The following is a 22508-nucleotide window of genomic DNA, read 5'->3' as shown; positions in this document are numbered from 1 at the left end:
TTCCCAGGATAAATACTGATCTACTACCCAAGGCCCAATAGATTACGTAGGCCTCCTTACTGACACCCACATTCAGGGGGATTTGATTAGTCCCATGCTGGATTTCCAGGCATCAGTCTGGGATTCAAGAGCTAACCCTTGTCAGGTTAGCTACTTCTGGTGGTTAAACCAGCCCAGTCTCAACCCCTTTGCTCATCAGTCCTCTCTCTTTGTCATTGGATTCCTTGAGTTCAGCTCAGTGTTTAGCTGTGGGAGTCTGCCTCTGCTTCCATCAGCCATTGAATGAAGGTTCTGTTTCCCAGACTCTCTGGCCATGGGACTGTAGGCTGGCACTCCCCAGATCTATGTCTGAAATTCATATATGAGATAGTACATGCCATGTTTCTCTTTTTGTAACTGGGTTACCTCACTCAGGATGGTTTCTTCTAGTGCCATCCATTTGCCTGCAAATTTCAAGATTCCATTGTTTTTTTCTGCTGAATAGTACTCCATTGTGTAAATGTACCACATTTTCTCTATCCTCTCTTTGGTTGAGGAACATCTCAGTTGCTTCTAAGTTCTGGCTATTATAAATAATGCTGCTATGAACATAGTGGAACAGATGCCCTTGTTGTATGAATTTGCATCTTTTGAATATATGTCTAAGAGTGGAGTTGCTAGGTCTTGTGGTAGGCTTATTATCATTTTTCTAAGGAATCTCCATACTGATTTCCAAAGTGGCTGTACAAGTTGGCACTCCCACCAGCAATGGAGGGGTGTTCCCCTTTCACTACAACCTCTCCAGCATAAATTGTCGTTGGTGGTTTTGATTTTAGCCATTCTGACAGGAGTGAGATGGAATCTCAGAGTTATTTTGATTTGCATTCCATGCATGGATAAGGATGTTGAACACTTTCTCAAGTGCTTCTCAGCCATTTTAAACTCTTCTATTGAGAATTCTCTATGTAGTTCTGTAGCCCACTTTTTAATTGGATCCTTTGGTGTTTTGGAGACTTGCTTCTTGAGTTCTTTGTAAATTTTGGAGATCAGCCCTCTGCAGATGTGAGGTTAGTGAATATCTTTTCCCATTCTGTGGGCTGCCTTTTGTCTTGCTGACTGTGTCCTTTGCCTTACAGAAGCTTCTCAGTTTCAGTAGGTCCCATTTATTAATTGTTGATCTCACTGTCTGTGCTACTGGTGTTATGTTCAGGAAGCTGTCTCCTGTACCAATTCCTTCAAGGTTACTACCCACTTTCTCTTCTAAGATGTTCAGTGTGGCTGGATTTATGTTGAGGTCTTTGATCCATTTGGACTTAAGTTTTGTGCAAGGCGATAGACATGGATCTATGTGCATTCTTCTACATGCCAGCATCCAGTTATGTCAGCACCATTTGTTGAAGATGCTTTCTTTTTTCCAATGTATATTTTTAGCTTCTTTGTCGAAGATCAGATGTTCATACATGTATGGGTTAATATCAGGGTGTTCAATTAGATTCCATTGGTCTACCTGTCTATTTTTGTGCCAATACCAAGCTGTTTTCAGGACTATAATAGAGCTTGAAGTCAGGGATGGTGATGCCTCCAGATGTTGCTTTGTTGATGAAGGTTGTTTTGCCTATCCTGGGTCTTTTGTTTTTCCATACAAAATTGATTATTGTTCTTTCAAGGTCTGTGAAGAATTGTGCTGGTATTTTAATGGGGATTGCATTGAATCTGTAGATTGCTTTTGGCAGGATTGCCATTTTTACTACATTGATCCTACCTATCCATGAGCATGGGAGATCTTTCCATTTTCTGAGGGCTTCTTTAATTTCTTTCTTTAAAGACTCAAAGATTTGCGATACAGGTCTTTCACTTGTTTGCTTAGCATTACCCCAAGGTATGTTGTTTGTGGCAATTGTAAAGGGTGATGTTTCTCTGATTTCTTTCTCAGCCCTTTTATCATCTGTATATAGTAGGGCTACTGATTTTCTTGAGTTGATCTTGTATCCTGCCACTTTGCTGAAAGTATTTATGAGCTGTAGGAGTTCCCTGGTAGTTTTTTGGATCACTTATGTAAACTATCATATCATCTAAAATAGTGAAAGTTTGACCTCTTCCTTTCCAATTTGCATCCCCTTGATATCTTTTGTTGCCGTATGGTTGTAGCTAAAACTTCAAGTACAATATTGAAAAGGTATGGAGAGCATGGACAGCCTTGTCTTGTTCCTGATTTTAGTGGAATCGCGTTGAGTTTCTGTCCATTTAGTTTGATGTTTTTCCCGTTGGTTTGCTGTATATAGCTTTTAATATGTTTAGGTATGTTCCTGTTGTCCCAAATCTCTCCAAGACCTTTATCATGAAGGTGTATTGGATTTTGTCAAAGGCTTTTTCTGCATCTAGTGAGATTATCATGTGATTTTTGTTCCTCAGCTTGTTTATTTGATGGATTTTCGTATGTTGAACCATCCCTGCATTCCTTGGATGAAACCTACTTGATCATGATGAATGATTGTTTTGATGTGTTCTTGGATCCAATTTGCCAGTATTTTATTGAGTATTTTTGCATCAATGTTCATGAGGGATATTGGTCTGAAGTTCTCTTTCTTAGTTGTGTCTTTGTGTGGCTTGGGGATCAAGGTTATTGAAGTCTCATAGAAAGAGTTTGGCAGAGACCCTTCTGCTTGTATTGCGTGGAATACTTTGAGAAGAATTGGTATAAGTTTCTCTTTGAATTTCTGTTAGAATTCTGCACTGAAGCCATCTGGACCTGGGATTTTTTTGGTTGGGAGACTTTTGATGACTGCTTCTATTTCCATAGGGGTGATAGGTCTATTTAAATTGCTTATCTGTCCTTGATTTAATTTTGGCAAGTGATAGCTATCCAGGAAGTCGTTCATTTCCTTTAAATTTTCAAATTTTGTGGAGTACAGGTTTCAAAGTATGACCTGATGATTCTCTGAATTTCCACAGAGTCCATTGTTATGTCCCACTTTTCATTTATGATTTTGTTAATTTGCATGTTCACACTCTGCCATTTGGTAAATTTGGATAATGATTTGTCTATCTTGTTGATTTTCTCAAAGAACCAACTCTTTGTTGAATCAATTCTTTGTGTTGTTTTCCTAGTTTCTACTTTATTGATTTCAGCCCTCAATTTGATTATTTCCTGGAGCCTACTCCTGGGGGAGTTTGCTTTTTTGTGTTCTAGAACTTTCAGCTGTGCTGTTAATTCTCTAGTATAACTATTCTCCAGTTTCTTCATGTAAGCACTTAGTGCTATGAACTTCACTTGTAACACTGCTTTCAAAGTGTCCCATAGGTTTGGGTATGTTGTGTCTTCATTCTCATTGAATTTCTTTTTTTATTTCTTCTTTGACCCAGGAATGGTACAATTGTGCATTATTCAATTTCCATTTGTTTGTAGTGTTTCTGCAATTTGTGTTGTTGTTGAATTCTAATTTTAATGCATGGTGGTCTGATAAGATGCATGGAGTTATTCCAATTTTTGTACCTGATGAGGTTTGATATGTTGGCAAGTATGTGGTGGATTTTTGAGAAGGTTCCATGTTCCATCATATATTTTGTCTCAATATAATATATTTTAATAGTAAAACCTTATTGCAACTTTTACATTAAAATTTTGTAAAATTTTAAAGAAAAATTAAATTTTAATAAGTGTGACTCTATTAAAATTCTTCTAAATGGCATCTCTTTAGTAATAAAACTGACATATAAACAATATGTATTCCCAATGTAAGAGAAATTATTTAATAACACTGCAAACATTTTTATAGTTGTCTATCTTAATGAAGTGGTTAGATCTCCTAAGTTAATACTGATGTCTGGTAATGAATATTACATATCTATGTAGAGACAAAATTCAACGTAAGTTTTGTTGCTGTGTTTTCATTTTTACAAATGCAAATACTGAGAAAAACATTTACATATATTGATGGGAATAGTGATATTTTCCAAGCAGAAGAATCATTCAGTTCTTTGAACATCCTCTCAGTTAAATACCAAAAATCTAGAATGATCTATCACCAAAAATTAACTGAAATGATCTATAACCTGACAACTTCATTGTCTTCTCTATTTTTTTTCTGAAAGAACTAAAAATCAATTGACTTGATAAACTGTGTTGTTAATAAATGGAGTTTTCCACTTTTGGGGGGTTTTGATAAATATACCTTTAAATTAACCAACATTTACCTTCTAATTATATTTACTATTATTTTGCTTATACCTATTAAATCTAGAAAAAAATCAGCAAAGTGAAATAGTTCTATTTTCCAATCATTTTTGTCTTCTTGACTTTAACAAATGTTTTTGCATGTGTGGCATGGGGGATGGCAAGGGTGGAAATCTTACCCCAATCTTGGAAGGAAACCGCACTTAAGTTTACATTGCCCTTCATCAGGTGCCCTTTATCAGGTTAGGGGCGTCAATTTCTTTCCTTTCATAATTTGTTGAGATATTTTAACAGATTTTGTCAAATAGTTTACTTTTCTGCTGGACTGATAATGTAATTATACCCCTTATTTTGCTATTTTGGTGTGTTCCATCAGCATTCAGACCATAAGTCAGCCATGCATTCAAAGCAAAAATACCATTTGATCATAGGGTACCATTCCTATATATTGCAAGTAATTTAAGAGATATTTTAAAATCTATATTTATGTAATAATATTCTGTTTACTTCTTTCTTGTGGTATCTATCTGGATTTAGCACTAGGGCAAAATAAAACACAAACTGGGATATAGTTCTTCCTCTTATTTTATGAAAAGAATTACATTTCATTGAAATTATTTCCTTCTTATTTATGGAACTCACTAGTGGAAACTAACCTCTGAGGTTTCATGAACTTGACTGAAATCCCCTAAATGCATGTCCTTCTTGAAATTTGGAAATGGGGTATTACTGTCGTAATTAGTGGAGAAGAGATCATGCTGGAATAGAGCAGGCCCATGATCAATACAGCAAGTGTTCTCCCAAGAAGAGGTAAACACACATACAGAAGAAAAGGCCACATGACTATGAATGCAGAAGTTACACAGCTGTAAGACAAAGAATGGGATGACATTTTGCAACCCCAGAAGCCAGAGGACAAGTACAGAAGACTTCAGACCCCCACCCCCAACCTCCAGAACTGTGAGAGAATCCATTCCTGTAGTTATAGCACAGCTAACTGTGATTGTTTTGTTTTGGTTGCAGCCCAAGAACACTAATACAACTTCTAATTATTAATTTAATGTCTTGATTTGATATAATTCCATTCAGGCCTTTTATTTCTTGTTGTCATTTTTCAGTATTACAGTCTTCTTTAAAAATTTCCCATCTTAATTCTTGATTTTCATGACACAAAATTGATCAAAATATTGTTACAATCATTTTAATTTCATTTGGGCATATAGTGATATTTTCTGTTAAGCTTTTTAAAATTATGTTTACCTATTTTAAATGGTAAGTTTCCTTAAGAGTTCATTGATTTTGTTTAGCTTCTCCAAGAACAGTATTTGATTTCATTAGTGCACTTGTTTTTATTTTATTAATGTTTTTATTCTGATGCTTATTTTCTTTCTTCTATTTAGTTTGTGTTTGAAATGTTGTTCTCTGAATTCTTGAGGTAGAATACAGGTTATTGACTTTAGATTTTTCTTCCAAGGAATGTTATACATTTTTCTTTAAACATGATTGAGCTGACATCATGCATATGTAAATAGTAAAATAATATATGCAAATAAAATCAATATATACATATATATTTATATATAAGCTAGACTTATCCCATCATGTTTTGGAAAGAAAATGTGTTACTTTGCTTTCACATTTTCTCATTCTTGAATTTGAACTTGATAGACAACTATGATTTCAACCTTTTAAAATAAATTTATGTTTATTTTACTGAATAACCTGTGCTTTAATCATGGGCGTGTCCCAAACAATACCATTTGAAATAGCCTCAAAACTATATTTCAGAATAAATCTAACCAAGGGAGTACAATGAAATTTTTTAAGCCATTGAAAAAAGAAAGTAAAAAGATGGGAAAACCTCCCATATTCATGGATTTTTAGGAAAAAATGAAAATGGCCATCCTACCAAAACCAATCTACAGATTCGATGAATCCTCTTCAAAATTCCAATGTAGGTCTTCACAGAAATTGAAATAATTATCTTAATATAGAAATAGAAAATGTCTAGGACAATCAAAACAATCCTGAACACAGCACAACAAACAAAAATCTATAGGAGTTATCACCATTTCAGATTTCAAGTTATACTAGAATTATATTGATGAAATCTTCATGGTACTGGTATAAAAAGACATTGGTCAATTGAATAGATTTGAGGATGCATGTGAGCCCACATACTATAGTCACCTCATTTTTGATGGAGGCCAACAATACCCATTGTAGGAAAGAGAACATCCTCAATATACAGTGCTGGTCAAACTAGATGGTACATACAGAAGAATGAAACTAGGTCCTCATCTCTCATCCCTTACAAAAACTCAGCTCCAAATTAGTCAAGGACATCAACATAAGACCTGATGCTCTGAATCTGACAGAAAAGAAAGTAGGTAAGTCTTCTAGTCAAGGCACAGGAAAGGAGTTTCTGAATACCATCTGATAGCACAAGCTTCAATAACAACTAAAGATGGAACTACAAAGCTACTATCACTTCAGTGGAGAGGTGGTCTACAGAATGGGAAAATCACACACACACACACACACACACACACAGACATATATATATATATATATATATATATATATATATCGGTTTTATATCTAGGCTATACAAAAAGTTGAACATAAAGAAAACAAACGAGTCAATTAAAAACCCAAGCATGGAACTTAACAGAGTTCTTGAAAGATGAATACAAATTGCTGAAATGCATTTTTGAAAATGTTCTACATCTCTACCTATCAGAGGAATGAAAATTAAAACTACTTTGAGATTTAATCTTTCTCCAGTCAGAGTGCTAAGAACAAAACCCAAATGACGGCAAACACTGGCATGGATATGGTGAAAGGGGAACACTTGTCCACTATTGAGTACAAGTAAAAACTGGCACAGCCTCTATGGTAACCAGTGTGGAGGTTTCTCAATAAGCTAGAAATATATCTACGCCAAGAATCATCTATACCACTCTTAAACATACTCAAAGGACTCCATATTCTACACTGGAGATACCTGCTCATCTTTGTTCATCACTGCTTCATTTACAATAGCCAGGAAATTGAAATATGAAAATTTAGTGATTTTCACAATGCCGTATCACTCAACTTTTAACAAAAATGTAATGTCTTTAGTATACAGAATCTAGTTGGATTTTATTTTAGAAAGAACAACATAGTTATGATTATCTTGAGTTTTGAATGGCATGTGTGGTCCCCACAGAGAATGCCACTCTGAGATTTCTAGCTGCCTGTGTTGCTCACATGTGCTCTTGTTCGGTCTTCTATTTTTGCTGCTATTGTTGCTTGTGGTGGTGGTGGTGGTGGTGGTGGTGGTGGTGTGTGTGTGTGTGTGTGTAAGCAATGACTTTTAGTACTGCTTTCTCCCTGATGACTTTTTTAGTAGTGTTTTACTCGTATGTTTCCATTTCCAGTGGTTCCTGAATTATAATATGCAGCTTCAATCTATCAAAATGTATATCATGCTAATAGAAATTTAATTAACACAAAAGTGTACAGCTTTGCTTCTGTGGTCTTCTATTTATTCCCGTCTCCTTTGGGCTAATTGTCTCATGTTGTAGACCAAAAAATACAGTGTTTTAATTACTATTTTCAGCATTGTCACTCAACATATTTAGAAAAGTATTTGTGTGTATGAATATATGTACCATAACCTGAGCTTTCTATCTCTTCCTATGACTCTAAGCTACCCTGAATTTTGTTTTCTTTCTGCTTAAAGGCCTTCTTTATTCCTTTTGAATTTTAATAAGTATGTGTGTGCACACGTGTATATTTACATGTAGATATGGCATGTATGTGTGTATGAGTGTTTTAATGTATGTGAACAAATGTGTGTATGAAGGTGAACATGCACATATGTATATGCATGTGTGAACACACACATGCAGAGGCCAAAGGCTAATTTCTGGTGTCACTTTGATGATGCTCCCCCTTATAAATTGAGGTAGGGTCTCTCACATGAACTAAAGGTCAAGGATTTGGCTATTATATGTAATCAGTTTGTTCTGGGGATCCCTTGTCTCTGCTTTCCAAGTAGAGATTAGAGCAGACTGCCACACTTGCCCAATATTTACAAGGATGGTATGATGGGGGAAGTCCTTTTGTGTATATGTCTCTCTTATTTGTTGATAAATCAAACACTATTGGCCAATAGGGAAGCAAGATAGGTGGAACTAGGAGTCAAAGAGGATTCTGGGAAATGTAGTCAAGAGTAGGAGTCACCATGTGATCTTGGGAAGAGAGGACACATATAAATATATATATATATATATATATATATATATATATATATATATATATATATAAGTAGTCATGCGTTAATATGTAAGACAGAACTAGCCAATGAGAAGGCCTGGACATTGGCCAACAGCATTCTAACTAATAGAGTCTCTGTTTGTTATTTGGGGTTGACGTGACTCTGGAACCAAGCTGGCAGGAAGAATGCATGTTACAGTGGTAGGGACTGAATTATAGGCCTGACACTTGTGTTGCAAGAGCTTTGTTCAGTGAGATATCTTTCCAACCTTTATGCACTTATTTTTAAGAGTTATTTTTATTTTATGTATATGAATGTTTTGCCTGCACATATGTATGTGCACTGTGTGCTTTGGTGTCTACATAGTTGTGAGCCACCATGTGGGTGCTGGAAATTGAACTTGGCCCTCTGCAAAATAAATGAGTGCTCTTAACTACAGAGTCATCATTCCAGTTCCCTGTTAATATCTCCTATATGATAAATTTACTAGCAATGCTTCTCAGTTTTATTCTTCAGGAAATATGTTCATATTTTATGTTCCTTATTAAGTTGTAGTTTAATATGACATAGAATTCTAGGTTAATGCTTTTGGTCCCCTCTCATCACTTTAAATTATTCTACTGCTTTCTGCCTCCACAGCTCTATAAATTAAACAGTATTAAGTAGTTATACTATTTTTCTGTAGGGGATATATCATATTACTGTTGTTGTGTTCAAGGGCTTCAAATTGCATTTGTTTTCACCTGGCTATGAGGTGTCAAGATTTATTCTGTATTTATTCTGTTCAAAGTTTAAGAGTCTTGGATCAGTGGGTTAATATTTTCCCTCAGTTTTGAAGAAGTGTTGACCTTTCACCTTTTTTCCAGGTATTTTTACAAACTTCCTCTTTCTTCCTCTTGAATACACATTTCACAGATGCTGAGATACTAGACATTGTAGCACATGTTCCTGAGGCTTGAATTAGTTTTCTTCAAGTCTGGCTTCCCTCTAGCTTTGTTTTAGATAATTTCCATTGAATTATGTTTAAGCTCATGGATTCTTTTGTAAATTTAAATCTGCCCAGTCTATCTAGTGAATTATTGTTTTAAAGTCTAGACTTCACACTTGGCCCTTTATTATCATCTTATGTGTTGGTTCAAAGTCTTCTATCTGCTGAACACTGGCAAAATACTTTCAATGTGATTGTATTTGAAGTCATTGCTAACCATTCTGTTGTTGTTGTTGTTTTGTTTTTTGCTTTTTTGTTTTTCGAGACAGGGTTTCTCTGTATTGCTTTGGAGGTTGTCCTGGAACTCTCTCCGTAGAACATGCAGGCCTTGAACTCATGGAGATCCTCCTGCCTTGCCTCCTGAGTGCTCATTGCTAACCATTGTTAAAGTATAAGGAATTAGCCTCCAGGCCTGTAACCTTCCTATCTCTCCATAGTACTGAACTTCTAATCAACCAATCTCCACAGGTGCAGCCTCCTTCCAGGGGATTTTGTTCACACTTTGATAACTGTAATCAATAAAAGGTTATATGACATTGGAGCAATTTGTTTTTCTTTCCAAATTTGCAGTGTGAAGTTGGAGTAAAGGCTTAGATATAAAAGTTTCCAAAACTGAAAAAATCCCATAAAACATACAACAATCCCATCAGTAAAACTCCCATCCAGACAGAAAGTACTCTACTTACTGGTCTCTGTTACATGCACATGGCTATTCATGTCTATTTGGAGAATAGCTTTGGACATAAGTCAGAGATCCTCTTATGATGTTATCATAGTATTCAGTTTGGTGGCCTTTCCCCTTTTGAGCATTCCAATATTTGTTAGGCAGAATTATAAGGCTTTTGTTCTTTGATACCACTTTGCTCTTTTATGTCACAGTAACAAAGGGATTTGTGTGTGAAATTGGAATGCTAACCAGTTTATTTCGGGCTTACTATATTTTCTGGAGTGAGCCTGAAATAATCAACAAATCCTTTTAAATGTCAAGTTTTCTCTAGGTGGTGCTGGACAGAAAATAAATCAGTGTGTTGCTGACTTCTTATGCTAAGCAGCAGCCTCTAGTCATTGACAGATGGTAGCTAGTAAACAAAGGGACCCTGCTTCTACTAATGGGAGGTGTTGAACACTGTCAACAGCCAGTGAAAGGTAGATCCTAAATGAGATCCCTATGGTGGTTTGAATGAGATTGGCCCCTGTCCTCCTAGAGGCTCATATAGTTGAACATTTGGTAGCAAGGATTAGGAAGTATGGTTTTGTTAGAGAAATGTGTTACAGGTGGGCTTTGCTGATTCAAAAGTCCATACCAGACCCAGTAGCTTCCTTTCTCTCTGCTTCCGTCTTACAGATCAGAATGTAAGTTATCAACTATGACTCCATCTCCATGCCTCCCTGCCTGCTGTCATGTTTCCTCCATGATGGTCATGAATCACCCTGTGAAACTGTAAGCAAGTGTCCAATTAAATGCTCTCTTTTATAAGTTCCTATAGTCATGGTGTCTCTTCCCAGCAATAGAGCAGTATCTAAGACAAGACCCATCTGACATCCCAGTTTCAGCCTTTCCCATCCTTAGCAAAGAACCCAATTACATTATGTCTAGACTTGTGATGTGCAGAAACAATGAGACAACAAATGAGTGTAACTTTGAGCTCATTAGTGGAGAACAATTTATTACATATCCATAGAAAAGCCATGCTCTATGAAATCATCTTATTTATTTTTAAATCTTCTTAGTATATATACATTTGACACAGTACTGTGCTATTTCATTTTCATATCCCAGTCTGTGTATAGAGGTCAGGGAAAAACTTGGGTAACTCAGTTCTCTCTTTCCATCACATGGATCCTAAGGGTCAAACTTAGGTTGCCTCCCTGGGGACAGGAAGTCTTTTTCCCCCTTTTATTTTATTTTTTATTTAAATTAGAAACAAGCTTGCTTGACATGTCATTCCCAGCTCCCTCTCCTTCTCCCCCTATGCCCCCACCAGACCCCCCTTAGCCTCCCATCCAATCCCCACTCCTAACATCACAGACACTTTCTCTGTTGTGTCTCTCTGGTTTTTCTTTTCAAGATTTTGGCCCCAGAATACTACAGAAGAAAAGTAGACGGGGTATGGAAAATTCAAATGATCAGGAAGCTGGTTAAATTAAATTCAATTCAATGATAATTTAAAAGTAAAGACAGAATGCTAAGGAGAGGAGAATGAGCAAGATTACCAAAGTGAGGGATGAGTGCAGAGTGGCCCCCTGGAACCAGGGTGTGTCTGGCTAAACTCTGAGGGTCTGTAAGTCCTTAGACTGCAGATGAGAAGCATAACAGCAGGGTGGAAATACAGGACTGCTGTGAGATGGCCCTGTGAACTCTACAGCATTGGGCATTGCCTCCAGCTCAAGCTCTTGAGGGCTAAGGACTGAGCCCACTCCAAAATCTGAGACCTATGGGTGTCGGGGTGATTTTAGAACTGAAGCAACCGTGAGAGAGGAGGGAAGGAAGAGGATAATCCATGATCCCCAGATGGAACATGGATGGCAAGAAGAAACCCTTTCTACTACCCACAGAGATGGTGTCTATGAACTACTGGCCAGTTACAGTGAAACTCAGACTGAAATCAGTCATAGCTAAAATGTGATCATAAATTTGCAAGCTTCCCTACCAGCTGTCCAAATGGTTCCTGTTTCCATTAATGGCACTCTTTCTCCTTTACACTCTTTTGAGATTACAGAAGCAACTTTGTTTCTTATTCCAACCAGAATTTCTGAGCATTCTGGGGTGTGCAGGAGGGGAGAAGTCTGACTCCGAAGGCATGCTTAATAAAGCATGAATGAGAGAATGAATGGATCTTTAAAACCCTTAAGTGACTTCATTGGTCTAAATAGTACCTTAAAACCCTTGGAACTCAATGAATTAATTGAATTGTCAATGAAAAGTATACAGACTACCTTTGGCCTTTAAATCATTCTGTACTAAGACTAATGTTTTAGGGAATGGAAATTTATTACTGATTCCACAACTTCTGGGAAGTAGATGTTGGCAGCTAGTGAATGACAGGGAATTCCCATAGCTAGTTCTGCCTCAGGGTGAAGTCAAGACCTGTGCTTCTCGGTCTAGTGTTCAGTTCCCTAGTACAAGGCTCTTGGTTGGAAGCTATTGTTGTTTGCTTGTTTAGGATATTGCTCCATAGCCTGGCACCTTCTGTGGTGGCTCATTTTGGAGAGTTTGCTCAGTTGCAACAATGGCACTCTTCTGGGAACTGTATCTGTACCTAGGCATACTCTCACTTGCCTCTTATTCAGTGGTATGATGGCAGCCCAGGTTCTCTCTGCATGAAACTGGGATTGGCAACCAGATGGAAATCTGACCAAAGGACACAATCAGAGGCAGCACTGAGAGGATGCCCCAGGTGGCTGGTAGTCACCTCCATTTCCTGACACCTGCCTTGATTTTCAGGATGCCCTGTTTCTCTGACTTTTGATTCTAAATTTCACTTCTTGGATCATCCTAGGAAAGTTTCCTCCTTTTCATGCTCATCTTAACACAGTTGGATTCCTTTATTCATTTGGGGGCAGTGGGAACTAAATCTAGGGCTCCACACCTGCCAACCATGCATGCTGCCCCTGAGCTTGTCTCAGCCCAATTCAATTCCTCTAACTTGCACTCTAAGTAGGCATTACATGCCTGGTTGCCATGTGTTGCTTAGGGATTCAGTGTCTGAGAAATAAGATAAAGGGATACATAAACAGAAAATAGAGTGATACACTGACAATAGCAGCCTAGAAGTATGGTTATTAGATATGACCCCAGCAGTACAGGAGATTAAAAATAGAAATAGGGACTCATCAAATTACAAAGAATGTATTCTAGAGGAAACAGTTATAAAAGTGAGGGAAAACTCACAGAATAGAAAAAAAAGTCAGTCATAAATTTGACATAGGACCTCTAGCTATCTATCTGATACTGAAAAAGAAAAACTCTATTTAAAATCATGAAATTTGGAGGTGAATTGATGGAACTAGAACATATTATACTGACTGGAGTAAGTCAGACCCAGAAAGAAATCACTGAATGCTCTTATTTGTGGTTTTTAGCTCCAAATTTGTAGATATGAACATGAAACCTAGAATAGCCACTGGAACTAGGATAGTAAAAGGGACCAAGAAGGGAGGAGCTGTAGAGGGGAACAGCAGAACAAAGGTGTTATGAAGGGAGAAATGGGGAAAACATGGGCTTTAATTGGGGAAGTGGAGTGTAATACAGAAGGAGACGGGAGGTACAACAGATAAAAACACTAAGAATCCTAGAAAAAGATATAGAGTCATTATTTTATGTTTACTTAAAATTACATGTGTCACACACACACACATATGTATACATGCATTTTTTTAAGTGTTGGAGAGCTGCAAAAAATGACTGCAGGACAGGAGCATATGAAGCTCTGTAAGAACAACTATGCTACTTAAATGCTCATGTTCTCAAATATGGAGGAACTTGGGCCATTGAACATTATCATATATAGGAAAAAGAACTACTTCCACTGCAGGGGCAGTGTCTATGAGTGCTTGAGTTCATGTGAAGTTTTGTTGCTACTTGATTTTAGTTACGGCAAGGAAGGACAGGCTTCTCTGATCAAAGAAGGACTTTGTACTGAGACTGTAGATAATAACTAACAAAGATGAATTCTTCTTGCTGCATTAGACTGTGGACAATCATCTGCCTCATCCTTGCCCCACAGGTTTTGACTGCCCTGGGTTTTTGAGAGGGGAGGGACCTGTTACAGAGTCTTTGAGATAACTGAAATTTCTCACTTTCACTCATCATCTTTCAATACAAGAATTTCTAAAATTCTGAATTTTTTATAAATTATTTATTGTCATTTTATGTGCATTGGTGTTTTGCCTGTATGTGTGTCTGTGTGAGGGCGTCAGGTCCCCTAAAACTGAAGTTACAGTTGTAAGCCACCATGTCGGTGCTGGGAATTGAACCCCAGTTCTTTGGAAAAACAGTCAATGCCCTTAACTGCCAATCCATCTCTCCAGCACCAAGACACCATCATGTCTGCCACCTTCTGGAGACTTTGAGTAGACAGCTTTTTAGTTGTCTGCTGCTGAGCTGATTAACCTTGACTCATACTGTGTGGCACTCTGTGAACTCAGCTCCAGCATTACAGTGTGCAGGCAGGATGTGTTTTAGTCATATTCAGTGTCAAGTTTATTCTCCAATTAGAAGCACTTTAATCTTTACTAATCTCTAGATTTGTCTCTAAAATGGGTAGTAACTTCCATGAAATCAGACACTTTAAAAATTCTTGCCATGTATCATTGGTTCAGAACCCAGAGTCTGCCATTTGGTAGTCATCCAGTGATCATGTAAGGAATTAGTGTGTTGAACTGCTTCAAGGGACACTTTCTGCACATGAGTTTAAATAGATACGCCTATTTTTATAAGAAAGTTGTTAGAGTGTTAGCAGCAAGTGCAGACCCAGCAGAATACTTCTGGAACACACCACCTCCTCCAGGAAACTCTCCCTCTAATCACGAGCTAAGAGGAAGTTTAATTCACTACTTCTAAAGACATTTTTTCAGCTCTTTTCCTGTAAAGAAAAGGAATCTGGGATCTACTTTTGGGGATACTCAGTCTCCTCCTTGCTTCTTTGAATACTGATCTGAGGCATCACAGAGGTCCCAAGTCACTTGTCTATATCATAGGAAGACACCTCAATGAGTCATCCCTGGGGAGGCAGGCCACATCTAGGGACTGTTTTGTGGGAACTTGTGCTCTCTAGATAGACTTTTCCCAAGAATACTTCACAATATACTTCTGCAAAGTATTGTCTGAGTCTATTTACTTCAAGGAAGCAGCTTCAAACAGTAAGACACCAGCCAGCATGGACTACTTTTAACACCTGACTGAGTATGTATGTAGGGCTCAGAAAATGTTAATCATATAAACAGATGCCTTATACCTACCTTCCTTGTTATCATGACAATAGGTGACTAAGTTACCCAGAGAGAATTTGCCAGAAGTTCTGAGTGACACCAGGAAATTGAAAGACAGGAGTTTCCAGAATGGAACCCTGAAAGATGGACAGTTTCGAGTTCTCATTTGGAATTTTCTCTCTGGGATTCCTGTGCTGTCATATAATAAGTCATCACCTCCTAGGACCACTGAGGGTAGGTGTTCCAAGGGGAAGTCCTAGATGAGACAAGATCAGGTTCATATGACCGCAGATGGGGAATTCCTAGATAAACCACACACTTTTAACCATCCTCTACCCTTAGAGAACTCAATAAGTGAGTGAAGCTGTCTTAGTTTTAGATCCATCAATCCACCGTTTTCCTATCACCCATTAACTCAGTTACCCTACATGATACAGAAAGTAATCATCCAAGCCCTGCCCAAATTCTGTAAAATCATGCTGCAACAAATGATTATTATTTTCATTTGCTCTGCAACAATAGATATGCAGAGCAAATTCCTGGAATTCTATTAACACAGCTTCCAACTTCCCATAGCCTTTCTGGGGACCAAGCAGGGAAGAAAATGGGAACCTGTTTCCATTCTATTGATGTGAAGATCTGGAGATCTCAGGGTAGAACACTGGACCAAACCCAGAAAGTCTATTTGTAGCCTCCCTGGAAAAGGAACTGACTCTCAGGAGCCTTTCTCCAGTGCATTCCATTTGACAGGCTTGCCAATTTGCTGTGAGAAAATGGAATGGCAGTTAAGTTGTGATTTTAGGAAACAAAAGACTGAGTGAAGATTACCCCCTAACTCCTAGACCCGGTTCTAAAGAACCAATGAATGTGGATCTTTGGGTTTTATTTTTAAAGGAATATTTGGATCTAGAGATGAGTTCCCTGATGTACATAATAAGATCATGACTTTGGAAAGACATTACTAATTCAGATGTTTTGATACTGCCTCTACACAGAATTCAAATGTGTCAGAACTTGTACCCAGGATATCTGTGTGTAATACTAGGCCATCGCACTTACACTCGGGGTTCTTTTGTTTAGGGTTCCATATTGAGGTCTGATTATGCAATAATTGTTTCTTAGTTCTGAGTCTATGTGGCTCCATTACCCATTCCCTCTACTGCTGCATGGCCTGTGTATAATATGAATATGGAAGTTGTTGTAGTTAGGGTTTCTATGGCTGTGATGAAGTACCTTGACCAAAAGCAACCTGGAAAGGAAAGGGTTTATTTCAGCTCGTACTTCCAGGTAACATTCCATCTATAAAGGGAATCTTGGGGAGAACCTGTCAGGAACTGATGCAGAGGCCATAGAGGAGTGGTGTTTATGGGCTTGCTCCTCATTCCTTGCTCAGCTTGCTTTCGTATAGAACCCAGAACCACCATATCAGGGAAGAAACCATCCACAATGAGTTGGGTTCTCTCCCATCAATCCTTAATTAAGAAAATACCCTATAGGTTTTCTAATCTGATGGGAGCATTTTCTTACTTAATTAAGGTTTCCTTCTCTCAGGTGACTTAAGCCTGTGTCAAGTTGACATAAATCTAGTGAGTACAAAAGTTTTCATCTCATTTCTTACCATACTCAGAAGACACAAAGCAAACACAAAGAGAAATTGGAAATGTTCCTATGAAGGAGGAGTCACTAGGCCATATCTCAGTCAGTGTTCAGAGTTTCTGCTGGGTCACGATAGTTAGATTCCTTAAAGAATGAAGGAAGCTGAGGGAGCTAAGCCATCTCTGTACACAGATGTCACAGACATGGATGCTTGATCTTAGTTCTCACATACCCCTGTGAGATACACATCACTAGCCCTGTCCACTGAGAAGGACAGAGGAGTAGGGAGAGGACTAGCTAGGTAAGAGCCAGTAACAGATCGGGGAGAGGAGGAAGATGACAATCTAATCTAGGTGTCTACGGTCAGAGCACGAAGAGAACTGAGAATTTCAGATTATTGAGGAAGCAAAAGAAAACCTGTCCAGTAATAGAAGAGGACTTTGGTTTGTTTACTTCTTGAGACAGGCTCTCAATATGTAGCCCAGGGTAGCTTCCATCTGGTGATCCTTCTGCCTCTTTCCCTTGAGTGCTAGGAATACAGATACGTTTGTGCCATCACATCTGACTTTGAGGTTGGGGGATTATTGTGCAAGCAAAGTATCATACTTCATTGTTATGAATACATAGAAAAAATTAAAATGTACATACCTACACAGTCGTGGCCCTCTGAGTAGCTGGTACCTGGCTGGTCCTCATAGGGTGCAGAGGCCAACGAGTGAGACAGCAGAAGAACCAGAGGGGTGATCTTGAGGGCTTCCCAAGGGGACTTCATCCTGAGTTGTGTACCAGGAGCCACTGTCTTGGTCCACGAGATTACTTCACTTCTCAACCCTCCTTGGCCTCTCTATAGCTATGCACACTGCCATAAACACACTTTCCAGCAAGTGAGCCTGTGTGCATGCGTGTACGCACACACACACACACACACACAGAGAGAGAGAGAGAGAGAGAGAGAGAGAGAGAGAGAGAGAGAGAGAGAGAGAGAGAGAGATTGAAAGAGAGAGAGAGCTGGCTATTTTGAGACCTCTGAGAGAGGCTCAGACGTCTAGGTCTGGGAAAAGCTGGAGAAGTCCTTGGTGGCCAGTTCCTCTGAGCAAACACTTGAGGAAAAAGAAATACCCAAGTTGCACAGTGACACCAACAGCACTTCCGGCCTCTAGCTGAAGTAAGTGACCATAAACCACATGAACTTTGAGGTTTGCCTGAAGCACACTGTTGGGTTGTAAGAGAGAGGCCCTTCCCCTTTCATTCTTGCAAAACAAAACGAAAACTAAAACCAAAACTACAACACCACCTTTACACAGCCCTTCAGCAACATGATTGGCAGTACCTACATAACGAGGAAGTTATAGTTGTAATAAAGAATAATTGAGGTTGTAATATGTAATGCAGAATTATATTTAAGCTTATTTTGCTGTCTTAAGTGGTTGTATGTGTTAGGATGGACTCCTTACTTTGTCAGAGAACTTTCTGTTTGAGTGGTGACTTTCCTCCAGCAAAGAGAGATTGTTCCTTGCAGGGCCCACCTTTCTTAAAGCCTTCCATTTGGTATGCAGAAAACAATAGACTGTCAGCAGAACTAGCTCTAAAATCTAATAAGAAAAAAGACATGAGTTAACTACCTCAGATTTACTTGCCCAGGCAGGCAGCATCATTTTCCCTCAGCATTTCAAGATGTGTTTGTTTCCTACCTGTGGGAGATTTGCTCACTTTTAAGAGACTGATTTTTCTGCTTTGATGTTGAGAATTTGGCACGGTTTTTCTGGGGAAAGCAATCTGAAAAACAACAGGACTTGAAAATTAAAGATACATAATCTGAATGCCTTGGTATTTTTTTAATCAGTTATACCAAAGTTGTATGCAACAATCAGAGAAACTCAGAGGCTAAATTACCCAAGTCCAGATAAGAGAGAAAAGTCATTTGACTGTTCCTTCCTGCTTTGGTTCTGAGAAAAACTTATACAGACTTAGAATTATGAAGTTAGTTAAATTGGTTAGCATTTTTGTCTAATAGCATTTAAATTTTTTCATATATGTATTCAGCATGTCTTGATCATACCCACCCTCAATCACCCCACTCCATGCACACTCCCCCAGGACACACCAGAACATGTCCCTGTCTCACCTTCGTGTCAGCTCCTGAGCACAATTAGTGCTGCCTGTTGAATGCTAATGTGACCTTGTACAGATCTTTTGCTTGGCCAAGGTACTGCTTCTTTGGGTCCCTGACCTCATAGTCAAGGGAACCTTTAGATAGAATGACAGAGTAACTGAAAGATAAAGTTAGACTGTCATATCTTCCTTTACGTGAGGAAAATATTAGGCAAGTAAGTCAACTTTCTTCCTTCAGTTTCTTCGGTTACAGTGGGTAATGGTAGATTTTTTTCAAAAATTTCATTTATTTTATGTATCTGAGTATAGAAGAGGGTATTAGAACCTACTACAAATGGTTGTAAGCCACCATGTAGTTGCTGGGAATTGAACTCAGGACCTCTGAAAGAGCAGACAGTACTCGTAACCACCGAGCCATCTCTCCAGCCCGAAGTAAGGTTACAATATAGGTTCAGGTAATGTTGAACCCAAAGTACCATGCCAGGTAAGAAGTAAATGCATAGTAAATTAAAGCTCTGTCTGTTACCCAGGTAAAGATGCGACCACATATATGGCCCAGGTCAAACTTAGAGAGAATTGTATGATAGTTGCAGGGCAATATTATAATGTTTGGGAAAATATGTACACAAAGGCAGAATTTACTGACCATTTTTTTTCTGGGCCAGTCAGACATCAAGAGTATATGATCAAGTCTGTCTGATCCAGAGACTGAAGAAATGTTTCAGAAAAGCATTTGGAATAACCTCAAGGTAGTCTCAATGCACAGCTGTTAGCACACATGGAAAACCTCAGGGTCAGGGGCTGTGCAAGTTGTATATGCTTCACCATCTAGTTATGATCCAGTCACCGACACCCACAACCATTCTAGTGGCTGGGAGCTTTGAAAACATCTGGTGCACTCATGCTTTGGATTGGCCCAGTAAGTGACTCTGACTTAGCAAGTCCCTTACCCTCTCCCTGGTGATATGCCTCTGCTAGAAAAGGAGTTAAGATGCAGAGGGATATGGGAGCATAGTACCTATCATAAGATAGGCAGTCAGTAAATGGCAGTGCTTTTCCCACTTGGCAGCTGATTTCTTAGTGGGCAATGCCAAATGGAATGGGTAAGTGATGCTACCAACTGACACGAGAAGCAACATGTACGTGTATATCACCACTAGCAAAACCTCAGTGGCCCCGACACAAAAGTGGAAGCTCTCAGACTAGTAATATCATTTCCCAACAGGGTTCCCTTTGTTCATCAGGTACTGAATACAAATGACCTATGATCAACCTGGCAAGAAGCCACGTGTGGTTTGTAAGAGCTGATGGACCCAGAGAAGCCCTGCTGTCAGATGCTCCAATTTTGATTTTCTCAAAAATTTGTTCTTGAGAATGAGATGTTTTTCCTTGCAGCACTTTGTTTCTCTACTCCAAGAGCTCAGATGCAAACCCTTTCTGTCCACCCCAGCAGGCTGGGGTTTGTGGTCCTGAAAACAGCACCCATGGTTCCAGTGAGTCAGGATTTTTCGGTATAAATCCTTTTCTGATTCCTTCTGACCTGCATTGGTCTCTGCCTCTCATCCATAGCAAGCTCTTCATAGGGAAAAGAAGTAGAAAAAGATGTAAATAAGAAAAGATGTTATAGAAACTTGTGTTGCTACAAGGAGCTCCTGGACTCGGCTTTCTCTCTGTGCTCAGGTTCACACCACCCTCTCCTTGGTCTGGCTCCAGACTTGTCCATGCTGACTGCCTACCTGGAAGTCCTGGGTAGGACACTCTTGCACTAGTCTGACCCCATTGTATACCATGTCTGCTCTTCTCAGGAACTACTTAATCCTGACAAGGAAGCATGTGGTCTTTCTAAAAGATCTCCAGAGGTTGGATAGAGAAACTCACATCATTATCAATCATGGCTTCACCATTAATGACTATGCACCCTGAAAGCATCCATTTCTTTAACTATGGAGATTTCTTTATTCAGATTTTATGTGTGCCTGAATAATATGTATATGCACCACATGTAGGCCACAAGAGAGTGTTGGATACTCTGGGGTTGCTGTTATCCAGCAATGCGGGTGCTGGGGACCAGACTTGGGTCCTCTCTGCTGGAGCAGCAAGTGCTCTTAGTCACAAAGTCATCTTTCAAGCCCTTTATTTAACTATAAAATACCACTTACCTCCCAATTATAGCAATATTATGAATTTAGTATTCAAAAAACTAAATTTTAATGCTGGATAAATATAGAGTTACCAACAAAGAATGACAAAAATCTGAGGTGATATATATGCCAACTACCAGGATGTGGTCATCACACACTATATACACATACTGAAATGTCACATGATACTCCATTAGTATGTGCAACTGCTACATATAATTAAAATTCATCATTTATAAAATGTAGAACAGCAAATCATCATTTCCTTTCTTCAGTGATATGCTAAATTTAATATTTTACTTGCATATTAACTCAGAAAATTTCAAAGCTTTGTTTTAATAATACAGACACAAAAACACAACGTATACTAGGGATTCAGAGATCCCCAGAGAAATGTTTTCAGTAAGTGGAAGTGATCTTCATGCTTGAAAGCTCAGTTCTTGTCCATCAGTTCATGGGGTGTCAGCTGCCGGTACTCTTAGTGATAGGAAATGTGGCGACCAGGACAATCTATTCCTACAAGGCACACCAGTGGCATTCAGGGAAAAGCCAGCTACCAGGAATGAGCTAGGGCTCCTCCACGCCTTGTGAATGTAGGAGTAGACTGCAGCCCCTGCAAACTAGCCAATTGGATTTGTGCTCTTGATACTCCCTTCCCACCCTCCAATTTATCACTCACACTGTCATTCACTTTGAGATTCTAGAGATTTAGAAACAGAGATGCATCTACAAAGAATGGAGGTTTTATGATGCTTTTGATCAGTTTTTAAAAATATATACATCCGAGGGAACAGTGGGTAAGAGTGTTTGATGCAAAATTCTCAACACTTACATGAAAGCTGGTTATAATTATGCATTCCTGGATTCCCCAGCATTGGGAAACAGATGGAAGTAAGCATCTCATACTGGGAGCTTGATGGCAGGCCTACCTAGGCAAAAGGCGGGGGCAGAGTGCGGGGGGGGGGGGAGCTTCAGCTTCAGTGAGAGACTGTGCCTCAAAAGCTAAGGTGCAGAGACAGACACCCTTTCGTGTGTGTGTGTGTGTGTGTGTGTGTGTGTGTGTGTGTGTGTGTATTTGTGTACACCCTCACAAACAGTACACACACACCTCCCTGGAAATATATTTGAGAATAATGTGTCATTTGTAACACAACTGCCTCTGGTAAGTAGAAGCCTTCTGGGCACCAGTCTAAGGAGAGGAGAGCAAGGGTGGAGGACACAGGGGTGCTGTTGGCTAGACAGACATGGGGTGCTGCTGGGAGGTGCAGTGGGAAGGCCAGTGCTAACAGGTGTCTGATGGATTTGTGATGTTCCCTGCAT

At 38.9% G+C, this 22508-nt stretch overlaps 1 protein-coding gene across 3 annotated transcripts in view; it reads right to left on the bottom strand.

Annotated features, from left to right (window-relative positions):
- Positions 1–18084, bottom strand: part of Aoah (acyloxyacyl hydrolase) — a 212165-nt gene extending 194081 nt beyond the window's left edge. For 2 of the 3 annotated variants that reach the window (XR_005880783.1, XR_005880784.1), the window contains exon 1: positions 17584–18084. Coding sequence is in view for 1 of the 3 variants with exons in the window: in XM_040755639.1 (XP_040611573.1) it covers positions 17584–17707 (124 nt within the window). In the remaining 2 variants the exon portion in view is untranslated. The remainder of the gene's footprint in view (positions 1–17583) is intronic. The other variant, XM_040755639.1, reaches the window with a different exon arrangement.
- Positions 18085–22508: the final 4424 nt, after the last annotated feature.

The sequence above is a fragment of the Mesocricetus auratus genome, unplaced genomic scaffold, assembly GCF_017639785.1.
Source record: "Mesocricetus auratus isolate SY011 unplaced genomic scaffold, BCM_Maur_2.0 Super-Scaffold_100013, whole genome shotgun sequence".
Lineage (NCBI taxonomy): Eukaryota > Metazoa > Chordata > Mammalia > Rodentia > Cricetidae > Mesocricetus > Mesocricetus auratus.
Note: the sequence above shows the minus strand (reverse complement) of the source record. Positions and strands in the feature narration are given on the sequence as shown.